The sequence below is a fragment of the Pogona vitticeps genome, chromosome 4, assembly GCF_051106095.1.
Source record: "Pogona vitticeps strain Pit_001003342236 chromosome 4, PviZW2.1, whole genome shotgun sequence".
NCBI classification, from domain to species: domain Eukaryota; kingdom Metazoa; phylum Chordata; class Lepidosauria; order Squamata; family Agamidae; genus Pogona; species Pogona vitticeps.
Window position 1 is genome coordinate 103,873,759 of NC_135786.1, and position 14,501 is coordinate 103,888,259.

The 14,501-nt window shown below is 39.8% G+C and overlaps 1 protein-coding gene across 4 annotated transcripts in view; it reads left to right on the forward strand.

Annotated features, from left to right (window-relative positions):
* The window catches only part of DENND1B (DENN domain containing 1B), a 217,211-nt gene that overhangs the window by 101,743 nt on the left and 100,967 nt on the right, over positions 1-14,501 (forward strand). For all 4 annotated transcript variants that reach the window (XM_072998076.2, XM_078392296.1, XM_072998074.2 and 1 more), the window contains 2 exons: positions 3,714-3,767; positions 4,325-4,435. In XM_072998076.2, the coding sequence (XP_072854177.2) occupies positions 3,714-3,767; positions 4,325-4,435 (165 nt within the window). The remainder of the gene's footprint in view (positions 1-3,713; positions 3,768-4,324; positions 4,436-14,501) is intronic.

The following is a 14,501-nucleotide window of genomic DNA, read 5'->3' on the forward strand; positions in this document are numbered from 1 at the left end:
GATCAGGAACTTGGCTCATAAAATGCATCTTCAACGAGCTTCCATGCTGCTGTTCAACAGGGCCTGAAAAGTTGATATTTCAAATGAGGACAAAATTAATTCTGATTAGTACAGTTATCCAGAATGGAAAAGTAATATTGTTTGCTGACCAGTGACTCTGGCACGATGCCCAAGTCATGGACACAGGCAATAATAATTCCGATCCTAAAGAAGGGAGACAGGAAAACTCCAGCTAATTACAGACCCATAAGCCTCCTTGACATTATAGGGAAGATGTATGCCAGTCACCTACTTTACAAACTGCAAGACTGGCTTCATGACCAAGACATCATGGGCCTAGAGCAAGCGGGCTTCAAGGAGGGAAAGTCAACTCTAGACCACTGCCTGATCCTATCCCACATGATTTCTAAATACGCCTCACAGCCAAACACTCGCCTTTACGCAGCCTTTTTAGATCTCAAAGGGGCCTTTGATTCAATCGACAGAGACATTTTATGGCTCAAGCTTGCCAGGTTGGGTATTGACAGAAGGCTACTTTTTCTAATCCAAAAACTGCACGCGGGTTCCACCTGCCGCATTAAAATCTCGTCTAAGGGGGCCCTTTCCAACCCAATTCCTGCCAATAGAGGAGTGAAGCAAGGCTGCGTCCTGGCTCCAACCCTGTTCAACCTGTTTATCAATGATCTCGCCCCTCTCTTACGCACTGTCAACGGTCACAGCCCCAAAATTGGCCACCTTTCGATACCAATTCTTCTGTACGCGGACGACATGGTTCTTCTCTCACGCTCAAGAGTGGGCTTAAAGAGACTAATTACCTGCTGCCTTGAATACCTGTCACACAATAACCTCCAACTTAACTTCGAGAAAACCAAAATTGTGGTCTTTGGCAAAGCGTGGAAACCCTTCGTATGGTCATTCCATGGGAATCCCATTCAGCAGGTCAGAGAGTTTAAGTATCTGGGCATTACTTTCCATCACCGACACTCCTGGTTAACTCACCAACGGGCAGCAATCAAGACAGCCAAACTCTCAGCCCAAGCCATCCTACGATTTCACCACACCTGGGGCCATGGCTTTATTCCCGCTGCTTTACAGATCTTTAATGCAAAATCAGTTGCTCAGCTACTATACGGCGTCCCTATTTGGTTGTCCTCACTACACAGCTCTGTGGAGAGAGTACAATCTGTATTTTTATACAAAATCTTTGGCCTCCCTCACTGTGTTCCATACGCAGCTCTGTGTCTTGAAGGTGGCCAACACAGAATTGAGACCAAGGCCTGGCTCAGATTTCTCAAATACTGGGTCAAAATTTGTTTTTTCTCTCCCAAGGACACCCTATTGCAAGCGTTGCTAGCTGATAGCCTGCTTCCCAATGGCTTGGCCCTATTCACAAAGAAAGTTAAGACTCTAGGGCTATCTCCCGACCTTCTGGGCCTTATACCCCCCTCCAAGGTGTTTCCAACCATCAAAAACAGGGTCTTGGACATCGAAGGGCAAACTTTGTTTAGTGCGGCACAAAAAGTCTGCTCTCCACTCCATCTTCACCTCTCACTCACTCTCGGACGCAGCCCAAGCTACCTATATTTCCTTGAACAGCCACTAGAGCGTTGGGCATTCACTCTTGCCAGATGCAACATAGTTCCATCAAATCTAGTGCAGGGCAGATATCTGGGCCTACCCACAGACCTGATAACCTGTCCATGTGGCCAGGGAAAAACCGAATCTCTGCATCATATGCTGTTTCATTGCATTTTGTACATGGATATCCGCCTGCTCCACCAGTCGGTCTTTCCCCCCTCCCACACGCGATGGGATGACCTAAAGAAAACCCAATACCTCCTGAATGGTATTAACAAGGAAGTTACTGTATCAACTGCTCGATATGTTCACGCCATTATTCAGAGACGTCGCAACATGCCCTCTCTAAAATGAGGGGCTTAACGCTGTTTTTCTCTGCACCCCACTCGCAGGCAACGAACCCTGTATGCGTATTTTACTGTATTTATTTTGTGGCTCCTTCTGCTGTATGCCAATAAAGGTTTATTATAGTACAGTTATCCAGAATGGAAAAGTAATATTGTTTGCTGACCAGTGACTCCATGTATTTGGAATGCTTAATTAACAATTACGTGCAGTGTAATATAGAAATAAACTGAAGAGTTGAGATATCTGGAACAATGTTTATGAAGTTAAAGAAAACGCTATGTAACAAACACCTTAATCTATCTTTGAGAATGGAGGATGTTACATACGGACAGTCACCCCTCCAGTATGGATGGGAGGTTTGGATTATTAAGAAGAAGATGCTCAATAGAACAAGTGCTTGTGAAATGTGGATGTACAGAAGAGTCCTTTGTGTTTCATGAACTAATAGGATAAAGAGTGATGATGTACTTTATAGATTAGGAAAAATAAAAAGTAAGATATCATATGTATACATGGCCCTGTGACCAGATGGAGATACTGTACATATAATGAACAAAGTGACAATGGTTTGTATTCTCGAAGGCTTGTTAGTATAGTTTGTTAGTAACAGAATAGGCTGTCAGGCTGTGAATAATGTCAGTTATCAGTCTACAAGATAATAACAACACTGTTGGCAGAAGTGGCCAGCCTCAGCAACTGAAATGTAGAGAGTGAGAGAGACCAGTGAGGCATTCCCTTTTTCTTTTCTTTTCTTTTTATGCCTCCACTCCTAGTATTTCTTGGGTTCTTAAAACATGCTATGAGTCTTCAAGATTTCGTTTCCCCTTTCCCCACTTACCATGTCGGCACTGTCTGGACCACAGCAGGTGCTGCCTTGCCTGACTGACTCTGAGTACCCTTTGAATGTGCTCAGACAGTTGCTGGTTACAGTTACAACATTTGAGACCATCAGCTTAAGAGGAAGGGGCAATAAAATGATGTGAATGTTTCATAAGCAACAAAACTGCAGCAGAATGCCAGAGAGAAACACCTCTGTCCGGTTCATCAATTATACCTCAGATGTATTTAAAGACTCTGTCTTTGTTGAAACTAATTTAAGGTGTATCTAATTACAAAGCAGACAATATTTTACATTGTCCATGAATCAAACTGAATAATATCTATATGCGTTTCTGGCACACTACTGTGGGGAGAAGTTTGTTTTGTGAAAATTGGTCCTAAATGTTTTCACAGTTTGGAGCCTCTATTATCAGGCTCAGTAAGTGAGGGCCTAAAGGTGAGATCTAGAATCTAAAAGATGTAAGAATGGTAGCTGTGAATAAATCACACGTTCACAGTCTACTTCGTTGAAACAGGGGCAACTCCTACCAAGATCTCATCAGAGTGGCTCACCTTTAAAATTAGTTGCTGATGGGCAGCGATGTAGAAGAATCTGAGAGTTTAAGTCTTTTCTTCTGATTTCCTTCAGCCTGTTCTTCTGATGACTCTTCCGTACTAACTTTACTGCTCAAAATTTGATTCCTTTTGCAATCTTTTAAATTAATGATACTTTAAGGGTATATATTTTCTTTTAAAAATCATCTTAATGGACAAAACTGCATGATATCAGTAAAAAATTAAAATTTTTAAAAAGGGGTGTCTTTGATTTTCAGCATGTAGTCTCTTTACTTACATTCCTGATTGTTAGTAGAGTAAGTAATAAAGTCAGATGACATAAAGACACAAGTTTTCCTACAAGTTTCCTTTTCTGAAGTAATGTTTTTGTGTTTTTGTTTTTCCTTGGCCAGCATTCATATTTCATTACTCCTGATACAACTGGATTACCAACCATACCTGAAAGTGTAAGTTTTGAGGGGATTTGTGAGACATACATATGTGAGGTTAATAAAGATTTCAAATGAATGAATGGGATCTGGAAATTAACTAGTCAAAATGCCTCAGTTATAACTATTTCCCAGTCTGTAGAACTCATAACTGTAACTCTTTATCAGTGGGATTTAAATTCCCTGTGCTGTGCATTGTGCATGTACTAGTTTATATGCATTCATGCAAACAAAAGTATACCATTGCCTGCAGTGGATGCAAAGAATCTGTGAGGAAAGGATGCATATGCATGTGTGCACATACAAAGAGAATATTTCTAATAACTGGCTATGTTGGGTAAGGTAAACACAAAAAGCTGTATCAGTGGCAAAATTTTACACTGAGCATGAATCACAATTATTTTTTGATCTTGCTAATGATAACAAGGTGATGAATTTCAGTTAAGAACACTTATTTTACAAGTATATTTCTTTAGCAAGATCATTTTCTGCCTTTCACTTGAGAATATACAGTTATAAGCTGTCACTCAATTACCACTATTAATGTGTTAACAGACTTGTTCTTTATTAAACAGAGAAACCTTACTGAGTATTTTGTTGCTGTGGATGTAAACAACATGCTGCAACTTTACGCCAGCATGTTGCACGAGAGACGCATTGTTATTACCTCCAGCAAACTAAGCACTGTGAGTAGTACTTCACACGTCTTATTTCAAGTATAGTATATTGAGCATTGCACACAAAAAAAGGCCTGCAGACCTCGGCAGATTTAAATATGTTCGGTTTGTACTTACGAGACAATATCTACATACTTTTAAAAAGGATAGGTTTTAATCTGTCTCTTGAAGCACAAAAGTCTGATTTATAGAAAGCCTACTCAGATGCATTAAGTCAGGTTAATTATTTTTTGTTACCGAGGGAGGAGGGTTCTCTTACTCTCTAGAGTTCATTTCTGTGCCTTCCACCCTATAAAGAATTCTTAAGGGCTATTATAAGATCTTTATTATTCACTTGTGGCTTATTCCATTGGAGCTACTTGAAAGAAATCAAGGGGGCCTTGATAATAGCTGCTATCCTAAACCTGGTAATAGGTAAATTCATCTTGGTTGCAGAGTAGTGTTTGGGGAGCATATACGGTAATAGCTCTGATTTTGGAGCAGCACTTCAAGCTGATAATAACTTACTATTCCAAATAGCCCTTTTTTATTACAGATTTTACGCTTCTGCCTGTGCCGAAATGACTTTCTTATGTCATTGCAGATGGCACTGAGATAAAGAGTGCTGTGTTTAGCCACTATAGCCATCTCTAAATCTTTTGATAGTCCCTTTTGTTTCAGCCTCTCCCATGTGGTGTAATTTAGAAGACTATACTCACCTCCTTTAAATTACAGGTAATACTGTTTTCAAATCAACAGGCATAATGGTGTGTGCATAATGTTGTCTATTTAAACCTAAGCACACAAATACATTATAAAGGTTCTCCTCACATCTTTTGCTTTACTTATTTTATATATGTGTGTTTCTTTTTATATATATAAAGGAAACACATATATATGTAAAAAAAGCATTCTTTGTCAGTTGAATAAACCTCTTCTTTACAAATACATGGGAGAAATAAATGATTTTTAAATATCTCATTTAGCAGGGAAAATTAAATACAGAGAAAATTAGATGAGGATGGAAGACCCTCCCAAGTCCACAGCTGACTTGACAAAACTTTTCCTGTTATGAATCAAGTGTAGCATGCTTTCAGACAGGTTATTATTTCTATTGGAGTTGTTTTTTAATTTAACAAATCAAAGTGTGAAAAGCTAAATTATAAGTGGTGTATGAATATCGTAATGGTCTCAGAGATGCCTCCTTCCTCCTTCAGAGCCGTCTCACACCACACAGATCCATATTGTATATCACAACAGTCTTACTCCACATTGGAGGATTTGGAGAACTAAAAGTTTACTTTTCATAATCCTGTATATTGAGCAGGAAGATATATATTAAGGAAAATCCCTAGTTGCAAGAAGTGCATAAAATAGCTTTATGTTGTTGCCAACCTGGTCCTACAATCCCACTCTCAGGCTGCTTTAAATCCCTTTCGGTAAATAGAGTTTAAGCACTTAGCTCCATGTAGCAGCTTAACTCTGTGGGATTATTGTCTGGGTCATGTTTGATAATTGACCAAGCTTTTTTTAAAGCCTGAACAAATAAGATCAATGTATGGTCAACAGTTCTGTCTATCAAATGATGCCAAGTCTTTCCTTCTTCTTAGGTCTAATTAAAACAATATAAGATCCTTGAAATGCAATTATAAGATTTCACTGTGCAGGTACGAGAAGATGTTGATGAACTCAAATGCTTAGTTAAAAAATGTTAGCTCCATATCTATTTGTTGAAAGTACCAGTAATTCACTTATAAAGCTCATTCTTTAGAGGGAAAACACTGAAGAGTCTTGTAACTATTTAATGTGTTTATTGTGCAGCAGTGTAGTGTAGTGGGTGGAGTGCTGGACTGGGATTCAGGAGCCCAGGGTTCAGATCTCTGTCTGGCCATGGAAACTTAGTGAAAGTTGGCTCTAATTAAGGTAAAGGTTCCCCTTGACATTTAGTCCACTTGTGTCTGACTCTAGGGTGTGGTGCTCATCCCCGTTTCCAAGCCATAGAGTCAGCGTTTGTCTGAAGACAGTTTCCATGGTCACATGGCCAGCACGACTAGACACAGATCACCATTACCTTCCCACTGAGGTGGTACCTATTTATCTACAGGTACTTACATTTTTACATGCTTTCGAACGTCTAGGTTGGCAGGAGCTGGGACAAGCGACGGGAGCTCACTCCGTTGTGTGGATTTGATCTTACGACTGCTGGTCTTCTGACCTTACATCACAGAGGCTTTTGAGGTTTAATCTGCAGCGCCACCACGGGCTGTAATTAAACTACCCCTTAAATATCTTACATACCTTGGAAACATATTAGCAGCACATAACACACAAACACACACAGACAGACACAGACATAGACACAGACACAACGCATTGTGGACACACTTTCATGGAGTATTTATTTTATTTTTACTCATCCTCTTGCCTTAAAAGGGACCAAGGTGGCTTACATCAGTAAAAGACAATATTTAAAGCTAAAAACAGCAAGTATACAAAGGTGGCTTGCAACTTCACATGACTAAAGCCCAGTTTATAATATACTTCCACATATCTGTTAATTTTGAAAATTCCATAGGACAATGTGCTATTTTACTGCATGAAACCAACATTATAACCCCTGTAGAATGTGTAATAGTGATTTCTATGGAGAGACATGCCTGTCATGTCTGTCTTGCACTCGTGCTGTGGCTTGAAATGTAATATGAGTACTGTACTAGCTCCTCTTTAATCAGGAATGACAGAGTGGAGAACTTGTTCATGAAAAATGCTATAGTGGAACCTTGGGCACATTATTTGTTCACCCCCTGAATGTATGTTCAAGTATATGTCCTACTACTTCAAATATTTGGAAGGGTTAAACCGCAGAACCCTCTGTGCTACAAGGCCGGAAGACCAGCACTCATAAGATCGAATCCCTATCACTTGTCCCAGCTCCTGCCAACCTAGCACTTCAAAAGCATGTAAAAATGCGAGGTAACAGCGTTCCGTGTATAGTCCTGCTGGCCACTTGACTGCAGAAACTCCTTTGTCTGGGTCATGTTTACCTTTACCTTAGATATCCTTAGAGGTCTGAAAATTGTTGTGCGGCATCTTCATTTAAGAGAATTTAGATAATAGGGCAAGAATGTCCCCTGTTTGAGTTTTGGACAGTTCTGAATACCTACCTGGAATTGCCATTATTAGCCTTTTCAGATACATATAACTATGGGAGATGAGAGTGTTAGTCGCTATTCCTGTTTTCAATGAGAAAGAATCATATCACAGTTAGAACATATGTGTTGTGTGTACAATATTTATTTTATTTATTTTATTTATTTATTTATTTATGGACTTATATACCGCCCCATAGCGCTACAAGCACTCTCCAGGCGGTTTACAATTTTTAATTATACAGGCTACACATTGCCCTACACATTGCCCTACACATTATCTAATATTCTAGGTCAGCGATGGCAAACCTATGGCATGCATGCCACAGTGGGCACGCGAGACATAAGTCACCATCATGAAATACTTACCCATCCTTCGATTCAGGATTTCAGGAAGAACTCTTGGAAAGAGAGGGAGAGCCAAGATGGCAACGGCCACTGCTTCCCCCCCTCACAGTCCCGGGCAGGCGCTGGTGGTTGTGCAGCCAGAGGAGTGGGACTCTTCAGGATGCTCGTGTTTTGTTTTGTGTTGCAGTTTGGGTACTCAGGCTCAAAATGGTTTGCCATCACTGTCATAGGTGCTTAAATGAAAAACAGAAAACACCTTAGCCTGCTGCTTTCAACAGGTCCTTCCAAGCAGAGCAATACTTACCGAAAGAGATTTAAATGGATCAATAGAGGGTAGTATTACATGGTTGTATCCAAACTAGTAGCCATTTTGACTTGACACTTAGACAACAAAACTGTTAATTTGATCATATCTTTATTCTGCATGAACTGGAAACTGCCATTGTGATAGGAACAATCAAATCTAATTGTAGTAATCCATTTCAGCTGAACATGGAACAAATCAGCATTCTGAACCACACTAGAAATTTGGCTTAGGATTCTGCTTGGCCCAGAACTAGTAATGTCATTTCCTGCTTCAGATGAAATGGACAACTGTGATTAATTAGAAACATTCTGGTTTGTATGCGCAATGAAAGGAAGTGCAAATGGCTGAAATGCAGGCAAATGACTTCTCCAGGCTGGTTCGTGGTTGTCTGTCATTCTCATAGACAGAGATAACTGATAATTAATAATTGTGTAGGTCAGATACTGAAGCATACTGCTTTAATAATTGGCCTAAACAAATATTCCAGCTAAGTAGTTTGTGCCATTTTGAACTATATGCTTCTACTTACTTTTTATGTGTCAAACTCAGTTAGCTTTTAATGTTAGATACCTGAAGAAAGGACATAGGATTTTATTTTATTCTTATTTCTTACAATTAGGAATTGTATAAAATAAAGCATATTTTGACTGCACTTTCCTAGTGAAAAGATAAGTTCTGGCTAAGAGCGTCTTTCTTTAAAAAAAGAAGACTTTCCCCTTTTAAAATAGCATTATCAAATTCATTCTATTGTTAGGGGAGTTGTCCTTTATCTTTTGAGGTTAACTTAATACCATGTGTTTATGACAGTTCGTGTAGACTGAGTTGTGATGTCACCTTCAAGTTATCAGGTCTGTTTTGGTTCACTATCTAAGGGCAAAAGCACTGGTATCAAAACACATAATTCAAGGTCTCTCTCAAGCTCTCCTTGCTGTTCTTTTGTGGGGGGTGCAAAATTACTTGAATCTTTAGACCATCATTCTTTTGGATCTAACATCCCTCTGCCACTAAATTTTACACTGCAGTAGTAGTCAGTGTAAATAACTGACCCTGAAATATTTGTAAATGAAGCAGAGGAAATTATGTTTTTTTCAGATGTGATGAGCAGCACTGCTTTCATGGAGAAAAATAAATGTAAAGAATTCCACTATTGATCGGCTTCCCACTTGGTAGCATATCTGCCCTTCTTTACATGTCATTAAATGCGGGTGAAATTTGTATTCATATGTATTTTTCTTGACTTGCAATGTTTTCTATTCTGTGTCTGCCCAGTGGTCATGATTATAAATGCATACTTCTTAAAGGTATGAGAATATAATATTTTTAATGCAATTTTGAAAAATGCAGTCATTATTTACATTATTAAGCTAGTAGGGAAAGTGGTTTTTTCCCCCCAGCCATGCACAGCTAGAACATTGATTTTATGCCAGCTGTATGCAGGCCCTAGATGCTCGGGCTTCAAGTGAGCCTGCTGTGGTAGTCTACCAGAACATCGTGCAGTAGTCTTGTGTATTCAAAGCAAAGGAATAAATCATGATTTTACAACAGTGCATCAGTTGACTTATTGCTGTTTTGTGACCGCTGGGTAGGAAGGATTGCTGTTTAATGCCATGTCATCGGTTCTCAACTCAGTCAAGCATGAAGGCTTGTCATACGCCTCTATAATTGTACCTCTCCAGACTTTCTCTAACTAGTCAGCTGGGGCTGTGCATTTTGTCTCCAGCACCCGGCTGGCCTGTGCCTGACAGGAGCCTTCTCATCATGCTGTCAGTAATATGTTAAGTAGTATGTGTCTGTTTTGTGGCCTGTACTGTAAAAGCAGGTGGAAAGGATACTGTGTTTTAATGCAGATGTTGACTGTTGTCTCTTCTCCCCTGCTCCTTTGGAAAAAAAAGAGAGGCATATTTGAGTGCCTGTATGCACTAATGCTCTTCTGATACATTTGCAAGTGCTATAGTTACAAATTTCAACTGTACAGTGTGAGCGTCTCCTTTCAGAGGAGATACCTCCCTCATTTATACAGAAAGAGAAGTAAGTGGGGTATAGTGAGGGCAACAATGTAAAAAAAATATTTTCAGAGAGCCCCCATTATTAACTATTGACTATCTTCACCTTGCATGAGAAAAGAGTATGTTTAGTTTCAATGAATCAGTTATGGCAACACCTGTCATTAGACTAAATTATGATGCTTTGTAACTCTTAACTAGGCTGTGTCTGCAAATAATATGTTTCTTCCTGTCAATTCTCCTTTCTGTGACAGAGTTAGTATCTTATTTATATTTGTCAAGGGACTTCAGAACACTGGAAGGCAGCAGGGCAACTGACCAGATGCTAGGGAATGCAAAGCACATGCCATGATTTGCCATAATTGCTTTTTTCCTTTGTCATCTTCGTCTTCCAGCTGACTCCAAGAGATTCATGACTGTGCTTCCTCTAATACAGGTTCCCTAACCTAGTATCGTGTCCTAGTGACTCATATTCTCAGGTTGCTTATTACCACCTTTGCTTTTTGCAGTATTTTGTTAGTAATACGCCAGAGTTATCACTTGCATCTGTAAATGTTTTTAACAAAACACTGACTCATGCTTTAACAACTCAACTAAAAGTTTAGAAGTTGGGATGAATGGATTTCTTTTCCACGATAAACCGTCTTGCTTATTATTTCTTAAACACATATTTAAACCAGCTTGGACCCCAGCTCTTGGAAGGATCATATCAGCCCTGTAAGCCTTTTCTTTTGAGGAGGCCCTTTTCTCAGTTCTATCACCCTCCCAGGCTCTTTTGGTGAGGACATGAAAGAGGTCTTTCTCAGTAGCTGCTGGCAGCCTTAAGAAACCAGGTTGGCCTCCCTCCCTCCCTCCCTCCCTCATGTCCTTCTGTTGTCAAGCAAGAACTTTCATTTTCAGGCAGGCTTTTAAGCAGTAAGTAGTTTTTTTAAAAAAGAAATGCTGCATTTATTGAATTTATACATTTTTAAATGTTTAAAATTGTTTTTAAACATGCTTTTAATTGTGGTTTTAAACATTGTTAGATCTTTAAATTGTTTTTCGTATAGTTTCTTATGGTTTTAAAATTGTGACTATTGCACAGTTTTAACTGAGTGTAACCTGTCTTGAATCCTTTTTTGGGGGAGAAAGGTGGCATATAAGTAACATACATGCACATGTATATTTTCATTTTTCTCTTTAAAATCCCAGCAGAGTTCAAAGTACTGAAAACCAACCAGATTTAATAAAACCAATTAATAAACTAATAAAAGAATGCTCAATCCAGGCTTAAAGATGCTCAGATTCTCCCTTTCACCTCTCACACTTTTTGTTTCAAAACTCAGTCCAATATATGTGATGTGAGTAGGATGGTGGCTGATGTGACTGTTGGTGAGCTTCTGACCACCCATTGATTTACCCCTTTACAGAGAGTTGGTCAGTATGTAGAACTGGAGTTGGTAGCCTGCAGTCCTAGGTTCTTTGTTCAAACATGTGATAAAAGCAGTTTCTCTTGCCAGCTAAGAATGGAAGGAAAGGGTCCTAAATGGAGAAAGGAGGCCACCACTGCTGATTTTAACACCATTTATTGCTTATTACATGGCTCCCGAAAAAATTGCAATCATTCACAGAGAAGATTGCCCTAATTTTGAAGGATTTTTGAGAACACATCTGAGTACCATGACCTTAGGGCCTATAGAATGTATGCAGTTTATGACCCCTAGGTTGTCTACTTCCAAAAGAGAAAAATCTTTATTTAAAACAAAAAGTTATATTTGAAGCTGTATCTTGAAAAGTAAGGAAATTCAGACCTTAGATCAACCCTCTATCAAACGATGAGGTCATTGAAGTACCTTTCTTATATCTTAATGTCATCCCAGTTAGAGACAAAAAACAAGCTGCTCTCTTCCGTTCTTAAAAAGAAGGGGAAGGAATATTCTCCACTTGCCTAGGAATAATCACAGCAAACACAGCATAGCTTCCTACTGCAAATACAGATCAGTTGAACTGGTCTGCTAAAGATTACGTAACTATTTTGTAGAATGATTAGTCTGCAATCTGTATTTTCCTTAGCCTTGGGGAAGCAAGTGTACCCGTAACTTTGTGCGTTAAACTAGACACCATCATCATAGTGGTTGTCATCATTTTTCTGATATGTAGCCCTGTTAGCCTGTGCAACTATTTCAACATGAAACACAAAACAAAACAAATCAGCAAAAAAAAATGTGGCTCTTTAAAGACTAACTGCCATATTTTAATGTAAGCCTTCATGCAAAATGGTCCACTTCTTCAGAAATATGAGTTAGAATACAGAGAGTACATGGTAAAACATTCATGCATGGCTCTAAGAGAATGTGGTGTTTGGTTGTATTTCACACCAAATTGCATGATCATGGTGATGATGCAAATTCCCATGGTTTTTAAAACCTAGAAATACATAGAAATCATTGCCAAAGAACTTAAAGTGGGTGGTGGGATTTATACAACCGTATAAAGAAGCAAAACTGTCAGCAATAACAAAACATCTTGGACTCAGCAACTTTGCCTAAACAGTTATTTGGATTTCAAAGGAAACAATACCCACTCACAAAAGAGACAGAGTTGCCATTTATGTGTTTTTTTTTAAGAGGCAGGTCCTGCATTTTTCAGGTGTTACTGATCTGCCCATCATGAGCAGTTGTTCTGCTGTGTACAGATTTCTCTTGGAAAGCACATTATAGAATCAAACATGCTCCACCAAAAGTTAGTTCTATTGGAACTATAATGGTGATAGGGTTAGAAAACCAGTATTTTCATCAGTAATTATTACTCTGAATTTCGAGTTGGCACAAGCAGAGATGGGCAAATTTTCAGAAGGTGGAGGATCGAAAGGTAATAAAAATTTTCTGGAAAGAGAAAAAGCAATGCATTCTTCATCATTGATTTCTTATGGGGAGATAACATGGAACTCTTTCATCAGTCCATAACTATGCAATTATGAGAATTATAGTATATCACAAAAGTGAGTACACCCCTAAGTGACAATGTCCAAATTGGGCCCAAGTAGCCATTTCCCCCCCTGATTTAATGAGACCTGTTGGTGTCACAAGTCTCAGGTGTGAAGGCGCAGCAGGTGTTATCACTCTCACTCTCTCAGACTAGTCACTGGAAGTTCCACATGACGCCTCATGGTAATGAACTATCTGAGGATATGAAAAAACAAATTGTTGCTCTACATAAAGATGGCCTGGCCCTAGGCTATAAGAAGATTGTCAAAACCATGAAACTGAGCTGCACCACAGTGGCCAAGACCATACAGTGGTTTGATAGGACAGGTTCCACTCAGAACAGGCCTTGCCATAGCTGACCAAAGATCTTGAGTGCCCGTGCTCTGCATCATATCCAGAGGTTGGCTTTGGGAAATAGACTTATGAGTGTTGCCAGCATTGCTGCAGAGGTTGAAGGGGGGGGCAGCCTGTCAGTGCTCAGACCATACACCACACACTGCATCAAATTGGTCTCCAAGGCTGTCATCCCAGAAGGAAGCCTCTTCTAAAGATGATGCACAAGAAAGCCCACATATGGTTTGCTGCAGACAAGCAGACTAAGGACATGGATTTCTGGAACCATGTCCTGTGGTCTGATGAGACCAAGATAAACTTATTTGGTTCAGCTTGTGTCAAGCATGTGTACTGGTAGCCAGGTGAGGAGTACAAAGGCAAGTGTGTCGTGCCTACAATCAGGCATGTTGGTGGGAGTGTCATGGTCTGGGGCTGCATGAGTGCTGCTGGCACTGGGGAGCTACAGTTCATTGAGGGAGCTATGAATGCCAACATGTACTGTGTCATACTGAAGCAGAGCATGATCCCTTCCCTTCAGAGACTGGGCCGCAGGGCAGTATTCTAACAGGATAATGACACTAAACAGACCTCCAAAACGATCCCTGCCTTGCTAAAGAAGCTGAAGGTAAAGGTGATGGACTGGCCAAGCATGTCTCCAGATCTAAACCTTATTGAGCATCTGTGGGGCATCCTGAAATGGAAGGTGGAGGTGCACAAGGTCTCTAACATCCACCAGCTCTGTGATGTCATCATGGAGGAGTGGAAGAGGACTCCAGTGGCAACCTGTGAAGCTCTGTTGAACTCTACGCCCAAGAGGGTTAAGGCAGTGGTGGAAAATAATGGCGGCCACACAAAATATTGACACTTTGTGCCCTGTTTGGACACTGTCACTTAGGGGTGTACTCACTTTTGTTCCCAGCAGTTTAGACATTAATGGCTGTGTGTTGCGTTAATTTGAAGGGACAGCACATTTACACTGTTATACAAGCT